The 17,277-nt window shown below is 31.1% G+C and overlaps 1 protein-coding gene across 1 annotated transcript; it reads left to right on the top strand.

Moving 5' to 3' along the window:
* The first annotated feature begins 15,290 nt into the window (after nucleotides 1–15,290).
* Nucleotides 15,291–16,671, top strand: LOC111416734 (uncharacterized). Its single transcript, XM_023048829.2, has 3 exons — nucleotides 15,291–15,367; nucleotides 15,428–16,369; nucleotides 16,426–16,671. Exons 1-3 carry the CDS (start codon nucleotides 15,365–15,367, stop codon nucleotides 16,516–16,518), a joined length of 1,038 nt encoding a protein of 345 aa, XP_022904597.1. The 5' UTR covers nucleotides 15,291–15,364; the 3' UTR covers nucleotides 16,519–16,671.
* The last annotated feature ends 606 nt before the right edge of the window (nucleotides 16,672–17,277 follow it).

Below are 17,277 nucleotides of genomic sequence, written 5' to 3'. Positions count from 1 at the left end.
TCACATAAGAACCAACACAGAGCAGGGTTTAACGTATTTAACGTAACTTACCTCTATACTAAGTTGTGTAAATTGAGTACTAAAAGTACTCAATTTTAACATTTTGATGATTTTTTCTTTATCACTAGAAAATCATTATGCCTAAACTAAATTTGTTTATGAATGATGTTTTTTTAGTTCATAATAAACAACTTATTCCTAAAAAACTTTTCTCCATCACCTTTCATAATTGAGTTATGATCAATTTTAATACCAAAAGTACTCAATTTTGATATTTCGATGATTTTCTCTTTTTTTCATTAGAAAATCATTATAACTAAACCAAATCTGTTTATGAGTATTGTCCTTTTAGTTCATAATAAACAATTTATTTCAAATAAACTTTTCTTCATCACCTTTAATTTTTGAGTTATGATCTATTTTAATACCAAAAGTACTCAATTTTAACATTTTGATGATTTTTTCTTTATCACTAAAAAATCATTATATCTAAACTAAATTTGTTTATGAATGATGTTTTTTTAGTTCATAATAAACAATTTATTCCTAAAAAACTTTTCTCCATCACCTTTCATCCTTGAGTTATGATCAATTTTAATACCAAAAGTACTCAATTTTGATATTTCGATGATTTTCTCTTTTTATCATTAGAAAATCATTATAACTAAACCAAATCTGTTTATGAGTATTGTTCTTTTAGTTCATAATAAACAATTTATTTCAAATAAACTTTTCTCCATCACCTTTAATTTTTGAGTTATGATCTATTTTAATACCAAAAGCACTCAATTTTTACATTTTGATGATTTTTTCTTTATCACTAGAAAATCATTATACCTAAACTAAATTTGTTTATGAATGATGTTTTTTTAGTTCATAATAAACAATTTATTCCTAAAAAACTTTTCTCCATCACCTTTCATCCTTCAGTTATGATCAATTTTAATACCAAAAGTACTCAATTTTGATATTTCGATGATTTTCTCTTTTTATCATTAGAAAATCATTATAACTAAACCAAATCTGTTTATGAGTATTGTCCTTTTAGTTCATAACAAACAATTTATTTCAAATAAACTTTTCTCCATCACCTTTAATTTTTGAGTTATGATCTATTTTAATACCAAAAGTATTCAATTTTAACATTTTGATGATTTTTTCTTTATCACTAGAAAATCATTATACCTAAACTAAATTTGTTTATGAATGATGTTTTTTTAGTTCATAATAAACAATTTATTCCTAAAATCTTTTCTCCATCACCTTTCATCCTTGAGTTATGATCAATTTTAATATCAAAAGTACTCAATTTTGACATTTTGATGATTTTTTCTTTATCACTAGAAAATCATTATACCTAAACTAAATTTGTTTATGAATAATGTTTTTTTAGTTCATAATAAACAATTTATTCCTAAAAAACTTTTCTCCATCACCTTTCATCCTTGAGTTATGATCAATTTTAATACCAAAAGTACTCAATTTTGATATTTCGATGATTTTCTCTTTTTATCATTAGAAAATCATTATAACTAAACCAAATCTGTTTATGAGTAATGTCCTTTTAGTTCATAATAAACAATTTATTTCAAATAAACTTTTCTCCAACACCTTTAATTTTTGAGTTATGCTCTATTTTAATACCAAAAGTACTCAATTTTAACATTTTGATGATTTTTTCTTTATCACTAGAAAATCATTATACCTAAACTAAATTTGTTTATGAATGATGTTTTTTTAGTTCATAATAAACAACTTATTCCTAAAAAACTTTTCTCCATCACCTTTCATCCTTGAGTTATGATCAATTTTAATACCAAAAGTACTCAATTTTGATATTTCGATGATTTTCTCTTTTTATCATTAGAAAATCATTATAACTAAACCAAATCTGTTTATGAGTATTGTCCTTTTAGTTCATAATAAACAATTTATTTCAAATAAACTTTTCTCCATCACCTTTAATTTTTGAGTTATGATCTATTTTAATACCAAAAGTACTCAATTTTGACATTTTGGTGATTTTTTCTTTATCACTAGAAAATCATTATACCTAAACTAAATTTGTTTATGAATGATGTTTTTTTAGTTCATAATAAACAATTTATTCCTAAAAAACTTTTCTCCATCACCTTCCATCCTTGAGTTATGATCAATTTTAATACCAAAAGTACTCAATTTTGATATTTCGATGATTTTCTCTTTTTATCATTAGAAAATCATTATAACTAAACCAAATCTGTTTATGAGTAATGTTCTTTTAGTTCATAATAAACAATTTATTTCAAATAAACTTTTCTCCATCACCTTTAATTTTTGAGTTATGATCTATTTTAATACCAAAAGTACTCAATTTTGACATTTTGGTGATTTTTTCTTTATCACTAAAAAATCATTACATCTAAACAAAATCTGTTTTTCAATAATATCTTTTTAGTTCATAATAAACAATTTATTCCTAAAAAACTTTTCGTACACTCAAATTTGGTTTTTCTAGCTTTATGTATTACGAAGATATTCAATGTTTTAAAAATTTAAGACCCAACTTTGAAGGCCTATAACTCCTCAGGGGTACAACTTGGTATAGAGATAAGTTGCATTAAATCATCTTAATTTATTGTCCTCTACATGTCCCTGCTCTGTGTCGGTTCTTATGTGAATCACCCTGTATATAGGCAGTACCGAAAAGCAATGCTTTCGACCACCACAAAACATTCCTCCACTTTAATAATAAATAATAATGCACTTTCTACGACATCAATTATGGAATTGTGTCAGGAGCGATCGCGTCGCCTCACTACACTCAATGGCATAAACAAACGTGCGAAACACTTTCGATAATCGCAAGAAAACTTCACCTTCGATTCTCATTCATTAAAGAGCCCCTTTTGCTTAATCGTGAGAAGTTATAAACTAACAATTAAAAATAGTGGAGAGAGTTTTTTTGTCGGCGCTATACAAAAGACGATTATAAACGGTTGTATTAAAGTAAAAGTTGAAGTTATTGTTACATTATTGCTGTCATTGTGTTATTAAATTATTTTTTATCTTTATGTGTGTAAGTAATCCTCAATTTGTAGTTCAGATTTGTTTCGTACAAATAAACACTGTTATTTGACACCAAACACGGAGAACGAAACGTGAAGTTAATTCTTAATCAAATTCGACACGTAGGATTTTTTTTTTTTTATTGCAATTTATGTAAGTGTTTGGCGTTGATCCCAACGTTAATTACATCTTGTGCAGGTACGAAAGACGCTATTCACGGATCATAAACCGTTACAGCACTGGATTCATCTAATATTAGAATGATTTTTCAAAAAAATTATTTCCACGCCATTAAACATTTGTGAATTGCTCTTTTTTGAGTACACTTGAATTGTGTATGTTTAAAATATACACATATAGAATTATATAGAATGACGATTATAAGAAATAAATCGTAAAATTTCACCAGGCAGGTGCTGAAAAGTAATTAACCTCTTTTGTTTCGAGGTTAGATTTGCAAAACTTTCATTAAAGAACCGTTTGCGTTTGAGAAAGTACGTATTTGTAGTTGTAGTAACTATTTTATTAACTTGTAATATTGTTTTTTATGGAGACCTAACCTAGAGATATTCGAGGAAAGTGTAATCGCACGTTTATAACTTTACAAGGATAAGCACGTGTCTTAGGATGTCTTTATGAACTTTTCACGATCTATCAAACATTCTATCAAGTTTACAACGACATAAATCGCTTTCAAATACGTTATCAATCTTCTTTTTTATTTTTAACAAGGTTATTAGCTAAGTTAGGTATTAGCACAGTATATATAACAGACAGTACTCTCACTCGGTTTGGCGGGAAGATATGCGCAGCCCTCATTACGCAGGCGAGCGGCCATTACGCTGGTTTAAATCTTGCTAATCGCCAGTGTGTCTGTGAGGTTTGTTTTTGTGCAGAGCCGTAACGACAAGTGTAAAGATTAAAATAAAATATCAAATATTATAAATAATGACGTTATTACTTATATAATATATAACTCAATAACTAATGTTTTTATCAGTTCAGAAATTTAATTGCGAATAACTTTTTTAATTTAATATTTTCGACGTTTTAAATATTTTTAATGCGGACCTGTTGTGTTTTATGCCAGAATAATGGCTTCGAGGTCATTGAAAATCAATTCGCCACATCAAACGTGCCGCCACTGAGTGAGAGTACTGTCTGTTATATATACTGTGGTATTAGCTAAGATTATTTTGAGGTTGGGTCTCTTAACTTATAACAAATTACTTGGGTTGCCTTGTTTTAGAATCGAGTTACTTTGTGATTGAGTTGCTTTCAGGTGGAGCTGCTATGAGGTTGGATTGCCCTTGGATTTTGGAGTTAACCCTTTATTGCATGATGAGTCATACATACCCAAAAAACTACTTTTATAAGTCTTAGAATTGAATAAATCAAAAACCGCATGCTGTATCATATTTGGGACCGGTGACAAGCATACACAGCAAAAATCCCCTACTATCTATCAAAAAATCGCATCGTTGCAAAGTGTCCAACCTGTTGCATGTTTGAGTTGTGCTATTGTAAGAGGTTATGTACTTTCACGACCAATTTTTTTTAAGTAAATTGCAATTGTAGTGTCTGTAATAAATATAGGTGTATAGTGTATTCATTTCTCTTTCATCTGAAGGTAAGTTTATATCATTACGTACATTTTCCTAGAATCGAATAATTACTATGAGTCATATATGGGACACTATGCATTTAAGTTTTTGGTGGTTTTAGATGGATGTAAAGCTATTTTATGGAAATAACAGATATGTTCGAGACATACCAGTTGATAATGATAGTGACGATTCCGATGTTTCGGAAGAAGAAGACGATGAGCGCGTTCTAGTTCCCGAAAGTGACGATGACGATGAACCTCAAGATATTGATCAAGGTGAGGATATAATAATACCTGAAACAGATACAGACTTCGACAGTAGCGAGGAAAACATTCCTCTAAATAAACTGGTAGAAAAACTAAATCCAGGCATCTGGAGGACGGGAAACCTTACAAAAAATCCGGATGAGATAAAGTTTTCAGGGGCTCAAAATATGCCACAGGAAGTTATTGATTTAGAAACTCCGTATTAGTTTTCTAAGTTTCTATTTACAAAAGAAATGATATCTAAAATTACAGCCCAAACAAATTTATATTCCGCTCAGAAACGTATAGATCGACCGGCAAATATTTCAGAAAATGAAATGGAACAGTTTATTGGTATCTGTTTGTATTTGTCAGTTATTCATTTGCCCCAAGTAAGACATTACTGGTGTACATATTTAGGCCATCCTGCGGTCTCTTCTGTAATGACCTTTAACAGATGGGAAGAAATCAAACGTTTCATTCATTTTAACAACAATGAAAATTTTATACCTCGGGGTTCAGAAGGGCATGATAAGTTGTTCAAGATAAACCCACTGCTGAAAAATATACAACACAGATTGAGTTTGATTCCAATGGAAGAAAATGTTGCAGTAGACGAGCAAATTATTCCTACTAAAAGCAGATCAACCATCAAGCAATACAATCCAAAGAAACCTCACAAATGGGGTTACAAGGTTACAATTTCTATGTTTTCGCTGGCTCTCAAAGTAACAGTGTCCCTACAGGTGCTCCTGATCTTGGAACAAGCAGTAATGTTGTGGTAAAGCTTACCGAAACAATACCAAAGCATGTAAACCATAAAATTTTCTTCGATAATTGGTTTACTAGCATTCCCTTGATGATATATCTAACCAAAAATGGTATACTTCCTCTGGGTACAGTACGCTTGAATAGAGTACCAGGTTGTCAGATGTTATCAAAAAAAGAATTTAAGAAACGCGGAAGAGGAGCTTTTCAAGAAAAAACTGCTATCAAGGTTAATATCAAAATAAGTATTGTTTCTTGGTTTGACAACAAAGTTGTGTCAACTCTATCGACTTACGTAGGCTCACAACCAACAGGAACTAAGAAACGATTTTTCAGGAGTGAAAAATGCCACAAGATAATAGACTGTCCACAAAGTATATTGAAATATAATGAATATATGGAAGGTGTGGACGTGTTAGATTCTATGCTTGGCCTCTATCGCATTAAAATAAGGTCCAAGAAGTGGTACCTACGAATATTTTTCCACATGATAGATTTGTGTGCTGTAAATAGTTGGCTATTATGGAGAAGGCAAAATGATATTTATATGCCTCTTGCAGATTTCAAAATAGCCATCGCTGATGCTCCATGCAAATCAGGGAAGCCAAGGCTTTTAAAAAAAAGAGGAAGGCCCAAAACCAACCTTGAAGCCGCCTTTGCACGGAAAAAGAGACTAGGAGCAGCTACTGATATTCCTCAAATGGAAGTTCGGACTGACGGACTGGATCATCTACCTGAATGGAGAGTAAATGAGAGAAATCGTTGTAAATTTCCTGTTTGCAAGTCCCAATCTTATATATATTGTACCAAATGTCAAGTAGCGCTATGTTTAAATAAAGAAAGAAATTGTTTTGTTTGTTTCCATACAGAGTGACAATATTTTATATTATGGTCGCAAGTTATATTTAATGCATGCTGTGTCATATTTGCTACGTACCAGTTTTTTTGTAATATGTTTCCATCAATTTGTGTATGTTTTTATACTTTGTCAATTTTTTTCTACTAAAAATAAAAAATCATGCAGTAAAGGGTTAAGTTACTTTGTAGTTGGATTACTAACTGGGAGAGATGTTAGCTTGCATTGGAACGGTTGAATTGCTCAGAAATTGCATAGGCTTTCTTTGCAGTTGAATTACGTTGTGGTTTAGTTGCTTTGAGATCGACCTATTTTGTAGTGAGATTACTTTGTCATAAAGTTGTTTTGGTGTTGAATTGATTTCACTTGACACATAACATTCATCAACCTATCTGGCCAGTGTAATGAATTATTTGCCAAAACATTATGGCGATTTAAATCCATAAGATTTACGAGGTAGACTTATATCCAGCAGTGGCCAAACATGTAAAAATACATATAAAGCTATAGAGAGAGATAGGGAGAGTATCTGCATATAGGTTCAATTGTTGCTTCAGAGTTAGGTTGTAATATAATTGAGTTGCTTTGAATAACCCTGGCAGAGAGTCAATTTTTGTAGCATTCAAAACATATTTATCTCGAGAAATGGACAATTGGCTTACTAAATATCCTGGTTGTAGACTAACAGAGTGCGAAATGCCCATTATCAACGCAAACGTATTTCAAGAAAGCGATTTTGAAGCTGCTGAGGCTTTTCGTGTCATAATACCTTCTCCTATAACATGAGAAATTCATCAAAATGGATGTAGTCCTAGACCTGATGATAATTTGGATAATGGATCAACCTTAAAGAAACAAAATTTAAACCCTCTTCCAACACCAGACATATAACGTTCTACAACTTCTGGTGACCCAGATCCTGAATTATTACAGAAGAAAATCGAATCTCCAATACATAAATCATCAATCACTCACGAAGATTAGAAACCATCGCATCGTGTAGTTATGTTCCAGTTTGATACGATTCACCTATTCCACAAGTAATTTTAAAAGGATCGAAAATAATTACTGGTTCGTAAACTGAAGAAAAGTCTGAAAGCAGTAAGAAAAAAAGTGTATCCAGTACATCACACAAAAAAACTACGGCGTTGGTAAATATTTGCGAATCACCAGAAGACGACAAAAATGTTTGCTGCATATTCTGCAATGAAACGTATGGTGACACCTGCGACGAAGATTGGATAAAGTGTATGAAATGTAGTGTCTAAACAAGATAAGTATCATTGTAAAAAATGTGCTACTGAGCTTGAAGCACGAAATTGTCCTGGTAAATATGGACATTTCAAAGTAGTTTGTAGAAAAAGCATGAACGAGGGCAGGAAGGGTAAAGAAAAGAGAGATAATTTTAGAAACTATAAAAAGGAAAAGAAGAAGATACACCAAATTGAAGAAAATGAAGATTCTAATAGTACTGGTGATGAGTTGTATCTTGAGGAATTGTCGTTGATTGGTGAAGTGAGGAATGTTCAGAATAAGAAAACGTGGACATATCCATTGAAGATTAACAAAAAGAAGATTGAGTTTAAACTGTATACTGGTGCCGAAGAAGAAGATAAAAGATGGATAGTTTAAATTGCAAATTAATGGGATTTGGTGGAAATTTAATAAAAGCTTTGGGTGTCGTTGGAGTGAAAAAAGGAAATACTCCAATACTTGGGTTGGATGCTTGTGTTCAGTTGAACTTAATTAGGAAATTAGATGTACTAGAAGAAGAAGAATTAGATAGAGATAAATTCATAATAAAAAACAAAGATATATTTATTGATTTGAGTTGCGATGGGATTAATTTTATTTGTCTTTGTATTTGTTTTCAGGTTGCCAACTGAATTACTATATATATACAGGCTGTCCCGAAACTCAACGTCAAGCGGGCACGGGGTGAGAGGCCAACTCATACCAATGTAATACATTTAACACATCATGCGAATACATTATTAAAAAAATCACTATTAAATTGCGAACATTTCTGACCGAAATACCTAAGGATATGATGTACGGAAACGATTTTTAACATTTTATTCATCCTGTATAGTATAGTTTTGTTTTAGTGGAGTACCTTTAAGGTTGGGAAACTTAACTATATGGTTAAGTTTCTTTGACATTAGATATGTTATTCTTTTGGACCAAGTTTACTAATTCATTCTGTCGCTTTGTTATTTACTTGATTTGATGATGGGTTACTCAATAACTGGTTCCTTTAGGAAATACTGCTTTAGGGTTGGATTGGTTTGTCTTGAGTTAACTTAAATGCTTTACGAACCAGAGGCGACGCTACCGGGGGGTGCAAGGGGTGCACTGCACCCGAGCGCATACTAAAAGGGGCGCCGGCGCTTTTTTAATGTTTTCTCCAACAATATCTTATCTTTATTTTGCAGTATTTAGACCTGTCAGCAGTAGCTAGTCTTCAGAAAGCAGTATTTAGTCTCCACAAAGTAATTTTAGTCTTTAGAAAGCAGTATTTAGTGTTCCAGACGCAGTATTTCAACCTGTCGGCAGTATCTAGTCTTCAGAAAGCAGTATTTAATCTTCCAGAGCAGTATCTAGTCTTCAGAAAACAGTATTTAGTCTCCACATAGCAATTTTAGTCTTTAGAAAGCAGTATTTAGTGTTCCAGACGCTATATTTAGACCTGTCGGCAGTATTTAGTCTTAAGAAAGCAGTATTTAGTCTTTTAGAAGCAGTATCTAGTCTTCTACCAACGTTATGTATGTTTTCTCCAACAATATCTTATCTTTCTTTTGTAGTATTTAGACCTGTCAGCAGTATCTAGTCTTCAGAAAGCAGTATTTAGTCTCCACAAAGCAATTTTAGTCTTTAGAAAGCAGTATTTAGTGTTCCAGACGCTGTATTTCAACCTGTCGGCAGTATCTAGTCTTCAGAAAGCAGTATTTAATCTTCCACAGCAGCAGCTAGTCTTCAGAAAGCAGTATTTAATCTTCCAGAGCAGTATCTAGTCTTCAGAAAGCAGTATTTAGTGTTCCAGACGCTGTATTTAGACCTGTCGGCAGTATCTAGTCTTCAGAAAGCAGTATTTTGTCTTCTAGAAGCAATATCTAGTCTTCTGCCAAAGTTATGTATGTTTTCTCCAACAATATCTTATCTTTCTTTTGCAGTATTTAGACCTGTCAGCAGTATCTAGTCTTCAGAAAGCAGTATTTAATCTTCCAGAGCAGTATCTAGTCTTCAGAAAGCAGTATTTAATTTTTTAGAAGCAGTATCTAGTCTGCTGCCAACGTTATGTATGTTTTGTTCTTGATACTGACAGCAACTTCTTTCTGGGTGTCTATCATCATCTTTTTGGGAGCCTCTTATTATCTATACGGATCTTGTACCACCCGGTACCTCATTTCTGCAGCTGTTCCTTTGCTTTTGTGCTTATCCTGCATTGACAAAGTTTCCGTATTGGTGATTTCCTGTCTTGTGCAATAAAAAGACAAGTCTATTGGTTTCTTGTTCATATACTTCGCATTCTTTTATTGAACACATAAGTATTGCCATGAAAAATCATGTTTGGTTTATAATCAATTTTTTGTTTTCTCTGAACAGTAATTTCAGACTTCATGTGAACTTTGAACAATGTAATTCCTGTTTTCTTGCTGAAGTCTAGTTTATAACTATTGCAATTTCAGACTTTTTCTTGCAAATTAACCTGCTGACCAGACTATTCCCTTAAGTTTGGTTTTTCACCAGTATAATTCTTAAATTTTGCTGAAGTATGGATTATGATTATTCCAGTCTTTTTTAAGTTTATTTCTATTTCTTCGATTACATATATATTTTTTTAATAAAAGTTCTGATTGCACTGATGATGGAAGTTAGAATCTGTCTTCTCCTTCCTTCATTACTATCACTTTCCTGAGACAGTTCATCACGATTTCGCTTGTCCCTCTTTGGAACTTAAATTCTTTATGAACCTTAGCGTTTTGATTGCACTGATGATGGAAGTTAGAATCTGTCTTCATCACTATCACTTTTCTGAGACAGTTCATCTCGATTTCACTTGTCCCTCTTTGGAACTTAAATGCTTTATGAACCTTAGCGTTCTGATTGCACTAGTGATGGAAGGTGAAATCTCTCTTCTCCTTCCTTCATCACCATCACTTTCCTGAGACAGTTCATCACGACTTCACTCGTCCCTTTTTGTATTAAGATATGGACCACACTTCTTTCTTCAAATGCATGCTCCATTTCTGCTTTCATTTCTCTTCTATCCTCCTTGAAACGGATGCACATAAAAATCCATCCAACTCAATCACATTTCAAGTTGAAATTGTTAATTATCAAGCCAACACCCAGGGTTATCTGCTACTTTGATGTTAATGAGTTGATAAAACTTATTCAAAATTTTTAAAATATACTTAATCGATAATTAATTTTTTAAACTACTCCATCTTTGGAGTATTTCCCAAACTTAGTTTTCTATAAAATCTAAGAAGTCCTAAATCGGAAATCAATATGAAGAGGTTTATAGACGTCACGGATTGCGTGTTTTCGTGCTGGGGATGTCGCAAATCCCCAGATAAAACATGCGCATTGATTTCCGCTTATCTTAAAAATGAATTAGAATAACAATGAATTAAAATATAACATATATTAAAAAAAAAAATTGTGGAATTTGAAGATAAATATAGATATATCTTTTAAGATAAAATATGAATTCTGTCAAAAGCAGGTTGGATTGGAACTGAATTATTTCTCGTTACATTATAAATTTAAATATAACTTGTTAGATGTTAACTGAAGTGGTGTTACCGAGATCTGAGTTATTTTCTATTAAAATTGCTTTTCCACCCGAAAACACGTTTAAAACTGACAAGAATCTGGGGCACACGTTGTGAATTTAATAACTTTATGAAAATGACTACGACAACATCGTGGACTTTAATTATCCCGTCTTAATAAACCTGTTGTTTTCCAACTCTCCTTGGACTATATCCGAGATCGATAATGTTTACCGCAACTGCTGTCGTAAGCGGATTATAACCGTTCATAACAATTCCTTCGTTACAAGAGGGTTCGTTAAATCTGCAACGGACGTGCACAAAAAGTGTGTCGCTTCTTGAAAGCTCGCTTTTAAATTTATGAAAGATTTACCCTGTTTTATGTGCTAGTGGTGCACTCGACTATAGGGGGTAGTTCGCTACAAAAGTGCAGTTACCCTGACGCGAACTGAATAATGAAAAGACTACGTGTACTGTTTACAGTACATCTTTTAGAAAATTTTATTTATTTTTACTTTAATTGGGTCGAAAGCTGCACTATTTTTAATTCAATTGCTTCGCGAAGGGGAAAGAAATCGATAAGGATTGGGTAGTTTGTAGCAAAAGTGCACTGCCCTGGCTTGAACTGAATAAATCAGAAAGACATCTTTTAATACACTTTTATTACTCATTCGAGTAAAACAACGGAATAAACTATAAAAGAAGAAATAAAGGTGATTAAAGAGGATGATGTATGTGTTTTGCCAAATTTATTAAAAAGTAATTTTTTTAATTAAAACTTTCTTTTAAACAATCTGACTTATTGGATACAAAATCTTTATTCTAAATCGAAAATTAAATTAAAATTATTATTAATGAAACGTATCTGCAAGTGATTATAAACTAAATACCACTATTACCAACGTAGCGAATTTACAATCAAAAATATTTCAAATTTGACATATTTAAATAAAATACTTTATAATTCAAAAGTAAAAAACAATAGGTGAAAATGGTATTAATAAAAATTGTTTATAAAAATGTATAAAAATGGAATCTATAAACGATTTTTTTCCAACTATTTCGTATTCTTAGTTATATGGTATATAAAATCAACAAATTTAAAAAATTGACGTTTTTACAAAATCTTTATTCTAAATCGAATATTGAAAATGGTAGGAAAAAATGTTTCGAATAAGAATTGTTTATAATTAATCAATGAAACGTTATCAGCAAGTGATTATAACCTAAATATCATTATTACCAACCTAGGGGATTTAAAATCAAAAATATTTCAAATTTGACATATTTAAACAAAATAGTTTATAACTCAAAAGTAAAAAACAGTAGGTGAAAATAGTATTAATAAAAATTGTTTATAAAAATGCATAAAAATGGAATCTATAAACGATTTTTTTCCAACTATTTCGTATTCTTAGTTATATGGAATATAAAATCACCAAATTTAAAAAATTGACGTTTTTATAAAAATCTTTATTCTAAATCGAATATTAAAAATGGTAGGAAAAAATGTTTCGAATAAGAATTGTTTATAATTAATCAATGAAACGTTATCCGCAAGTGATTATAACCTAAATATCATTATTACCAACCTAGCGGATTTAAAATCAAAAATATTTCAAATTTGACATATTCAAACAAAATACTTTATAACTCAAAAGTAAAAAACAATAAGTGAAAATGGTATTAATAAAAATTGTTTATAAAAATGCATAAAAATGGAATCTATAAACGATTATTTTCCATCTATTTCGTATTCTTAGTTATATGGTATATAAAATCAACAAATTTAAAAAATTGACGTTTTTACAAAATCTTTATTCTAAATCGAATATTAAAAATGGTAGGAAACAATGTTTCGGATAAGAATTGTTTATAATTAATCAATGAAACGTTATCCACAAGTGATTATAACCTAAATATCATTATTACCAACGTAGCGGATTTAAAATCAAAAATGTTCCAAATTCGATATATTTAAGCAAATTATTTTATATCTCCAAAGTTAAAATCTGTAGGTGAGAATGATGTTAATAAAAATTGTTTATAATAATGCATAAAAACGTTATCCATAAACGATTTCTTTGTAACTATTTCGTGTTTTTAGTTATAACCAATAAAATGGCAAAACCTCAAAATTAACGCTTTTGGACAAAATTTGCATTGTATCTGGAAAATTATAAATGGTAGGAAAAAATGTGTCGGATAAAAATTGTTTATAATTAATCAATGAAACGTTATCCGCAAGTGATTATAACCTAAATATCATTATTACCAACGTAGCGGATTTAAAATCAAAAATATTCAAAATTTGTTATATTTAAACAAAATATTTTATATCTCCAAAGTTAAAATCTGTAGGTGAGAATGATGTTAATAAAAATTGTTCATAATAAAGTATAAAAACATTATCCATAAACGATTTCTTTCTCACTATTTCGTATTGTTAGTTATAACGCATAAAATCATCAAACCTCAAAATTGACGTTTTTGGACAAACTTTGCATTGTATGAGGAAAATTAAAAATGCTGGGGGAAAATGATTCGGATAAGAATTGTTTATAATTAATCAATGAAACGTTATCCACAAGTGATTATAACCTAAATATCATTATTACCAACGTAGCGGATTTAAAATCAAAAATATTCAAAATTCGCTATATTTAAACAAAATATTTTATATCTTCAAAGTTAAAATCTGTAGATGAGAATGATGTTGATAAAAATTGTTCATAATAAAGTATAAAAAGATTATCCATAATCGATTTCTTTCTAACTATTTCGTATTGTTAGTTATAACGCATAAAATCGAGAAAACCTCAAAATTGATGTTTTTTTACAAACTTTGCATTGTATGACGAAAATTAAAAATGCTGGGGGAAAATGTTTCGGATAAGAATTGTTTATAATTAATCAATGAAACGTTATCCACAAGTGATTATAACCTAAATATCATTATTACCAACGTAGCGGATTTAAAATCAAAAATATTCAAAATTCGGTATATTTAAACAAAATATTTTATATCTCCAAAGTTAAAATCTGTAGGTGAAAATGATGTTGATAAAAATTGTTCATAATAATACATAAAAACATTATCCATAAACGATTTCTTTTCAACTATTTCATATTTTTAGTTCTAAACCATAAAATCGCAAAACCTCAAAATTGACGTTTTTGGACAAACTTTGCATTGTATGAGGAAAATTAAAAATGCTGGGGGAAAATGATTCGGATAAGAATTGTTTATAATTAATCAATGAAACGTTATCCGCAAGTGATTATAACCTAAACATCATTATTACCAGAGTAGCGGATTTAAAATCAAAAATATTCCAAATTCGATATATTTAAACAAAATATTTTATATCTTCAAAGTTAAAATCTGTAGGTGAGAATGATGTTAATAAAAATTGTTCATAATAATGCATAAACGATTTCTTTTTAACTATTTCATCTATAAATCAAAAAGAAATCTTTTAATACACTTTTATTACTCATTCTAGTAAAACAACGGAATAAACTATAAAAGAAGAAATAAAGGTGATTAATTTATTTTCTTGGACTTTTTTTTGGGGAATTTTCTTGATTGTATTCATTTATTAAAGAGGATAAATACAAATAGGATCATGTATGTGTTTTGCCAAAGGCATCGGTTTCCGTTCCATATCAATTGGACTAGGATACGCACGAACCCCAAAGTTATGAATGAAATCGGGCGAACCCGCCCCAAAGAGAGAGACGTTTTTAGCTGTAACCAGGCCAGAACGTGGCCGGTTTAATAACATCTCTGCGCACGTAGGGCACGCGGATCAATACAGGCTAAGATTAGACTCCAATGGGGACGATTCTGTCGAAATCTATGTCCAATGGTGTCCGGTGCCGCATTTTGGAGATTTCCACCCCCACGTCGTTGCCGTTTCATTGATAATGTGTAGGCAGCAAGATCCGGGGGATGGCTGGCTCTATATATACACCTCCAACTTGTTGGAGCAACACTTCAGAAGAGTTCTTGTGCCGGACGGTTGTGCCAGTAAATAAAAACAAATAAGAATAAAAATGGTAAGTTAATGGGTCCGATTAGATTTAAAAGTGACTTATTTTGGGTTAAATTGGTTCCAGATTGCGCTGCAAGCTCTCTTGCTGTGCCAAGTTATAATTGCGTTGAGTTCACCGACCGCTTGGGCTGTCCCCATTTACGGAACGAAGAAGTACACGCGAAGTTCTGCTGGAAAATCGCACGATTTTGAACTCTGGTCACCAAATTTCCATCAATACAGACAATCCGTGCAAAGACACCATCCATTCTACGAGTACGAATCCAACCCATATGTACCTTCATATTACGATTATTATTATCGTCCAAGAGACCTTTCTCTAATGTATTACCCCAAAACTTCAAAATATGAGGTTTACCAAGCCGTCGTGCCCTATTATTACAACACCAACTCTCACGGGATGTATCCAAATTATTTATACGATTACTCCCAAACATCCGATCCCATCTTAAACGCTGAAGATCAAGATGACACTTATTACGACAACAATGAAAGTAGCGATAACATGGACGCGGTAAACACGGCGTTTTTAAACAACCTCATTATGACCCAAATTTATAATGACGCCATGGATCAAAAAACTTCTTATCATAAGCCGCAAAATAATTATTATCACGATGATCACGACGTATATGGAACTTGGGAAGAATTCCCTGTTAGCACTCCCGGTTATTTTCCAGCGGACGAAATCGAAAGAGAAATGAAAGGATTAGGTAACTACGCGGAACCTACTCAAGCAGTTAATAAAGAAGACCGCTTGAATTTCTTTAACAAAGGGAGCCATCCAAGTAAAAAGATGGAAACTAAAAGAGTCGTAGCGACTACTTCGAAACCGATTCTTAATAATAAAAAATGGTCCGGGCAAAAAGAAGAGGTTCTTCATCAACCAGCTATTCATAGGAAATTTGAATATCCCACATCCAATCTAAATAATAATAATAATAATAAGCAATCAGTTTATGATATAATCAAACATATGTTGACTATGGAAAAGGAATTAGATTCGGTAATAAAACCAACAAAGAAATAAAAATTTTAATTAATAATTTCTTTTTTAAACAGCATAACGCTGATTCATCATCTCCAGGAAGAAAAACAGTCACACCTAGTGAAGATTCATTAACTCGCCAATTAACGCTTCTTAAGGACAACTAAGTTCAAAAAGAAACCTACAATTATTAATTTAAGACTGAGACTAGTATTAATTATTCTTAATGAATTAACATTAACATATAAAATGTACTATACAAAAATTCGTTTTTTAAAAATCTCTTCTAGATAACTTATTTTTAATTATTTTTAATTAACACTTTAATTATTTTATTTATTTCGGTAGTTTACAAAATATTGTAAAGTCGGTGTCGAACAATAATCGTGTATAATAGGTATAATGAGGGTATAAAAAAACACACAGAAAGCTTTGTACGTCGCGTGTACATACATATATATTCTATGAAACAAAACAAAAAAAAAATGCTGCTGACGTTCAAACATTTCATATAAATCTCTTAAATCTCATAAAAAAGCGAGCGTTTTTGATTTTCGATCCGTCTTGGTTCGTACAATGTTTAAAATTGCAGACTCACTCTGTGATATTGAGAACATGGACTGCACACTTAAAAATAAGTTTCAAAAAGATGAAGCAAAAAAAAAATGTAACTTAAATAATTTTAATCGGAGCTACTAAACTATTTGCAGCAAAAAAAAACCGAACTGATAGCGTATAAAAATGTAATCGCGATGTTTTTTCTTCCCCCTAATCATTCTTTTCCATTTTTGTTAACGTAGCATTAATTTTATATCCTTTGTACATATCTGAGCTGTAACTACGAAGTGTATATAAACTATTTTTTGATATAATGTGCATTAGATTACGCCGTAATGTTAAATTGTATCTTAGAAAAAGAATCTCTT

This window comes from Onthophagus taurus, chromosome 11 (assembly GCF_036711975.1).
Source record: "Onthophagus taurus isolate NC chromosome 11, IU_Otau_3.0, whole genome shotgun sequence".
Classification (NCBI taxonomy): Eukaryota; Metazoa; Arthropoda; class Insecta; order Coleoptera; family Scarabaeidae; genus Onthophagus; species Onthophagus taurus.
This window is presented reverse-complemented; position numbering and strand designations above follow the sequence as displayed.

What these genes read in the sequence shown, in the direction of transcription:
- LOC111416734 (XM_023048829.2), top strand. An exon ending in TGGAAAAGGAATTAGATTCG is followed by an intron (nt 16,370 to 16,425) that starts GTAATAAAACCA and finishes TTTTTTAAACAG; the next exon opens with CATAACGCTGATTCATCATC.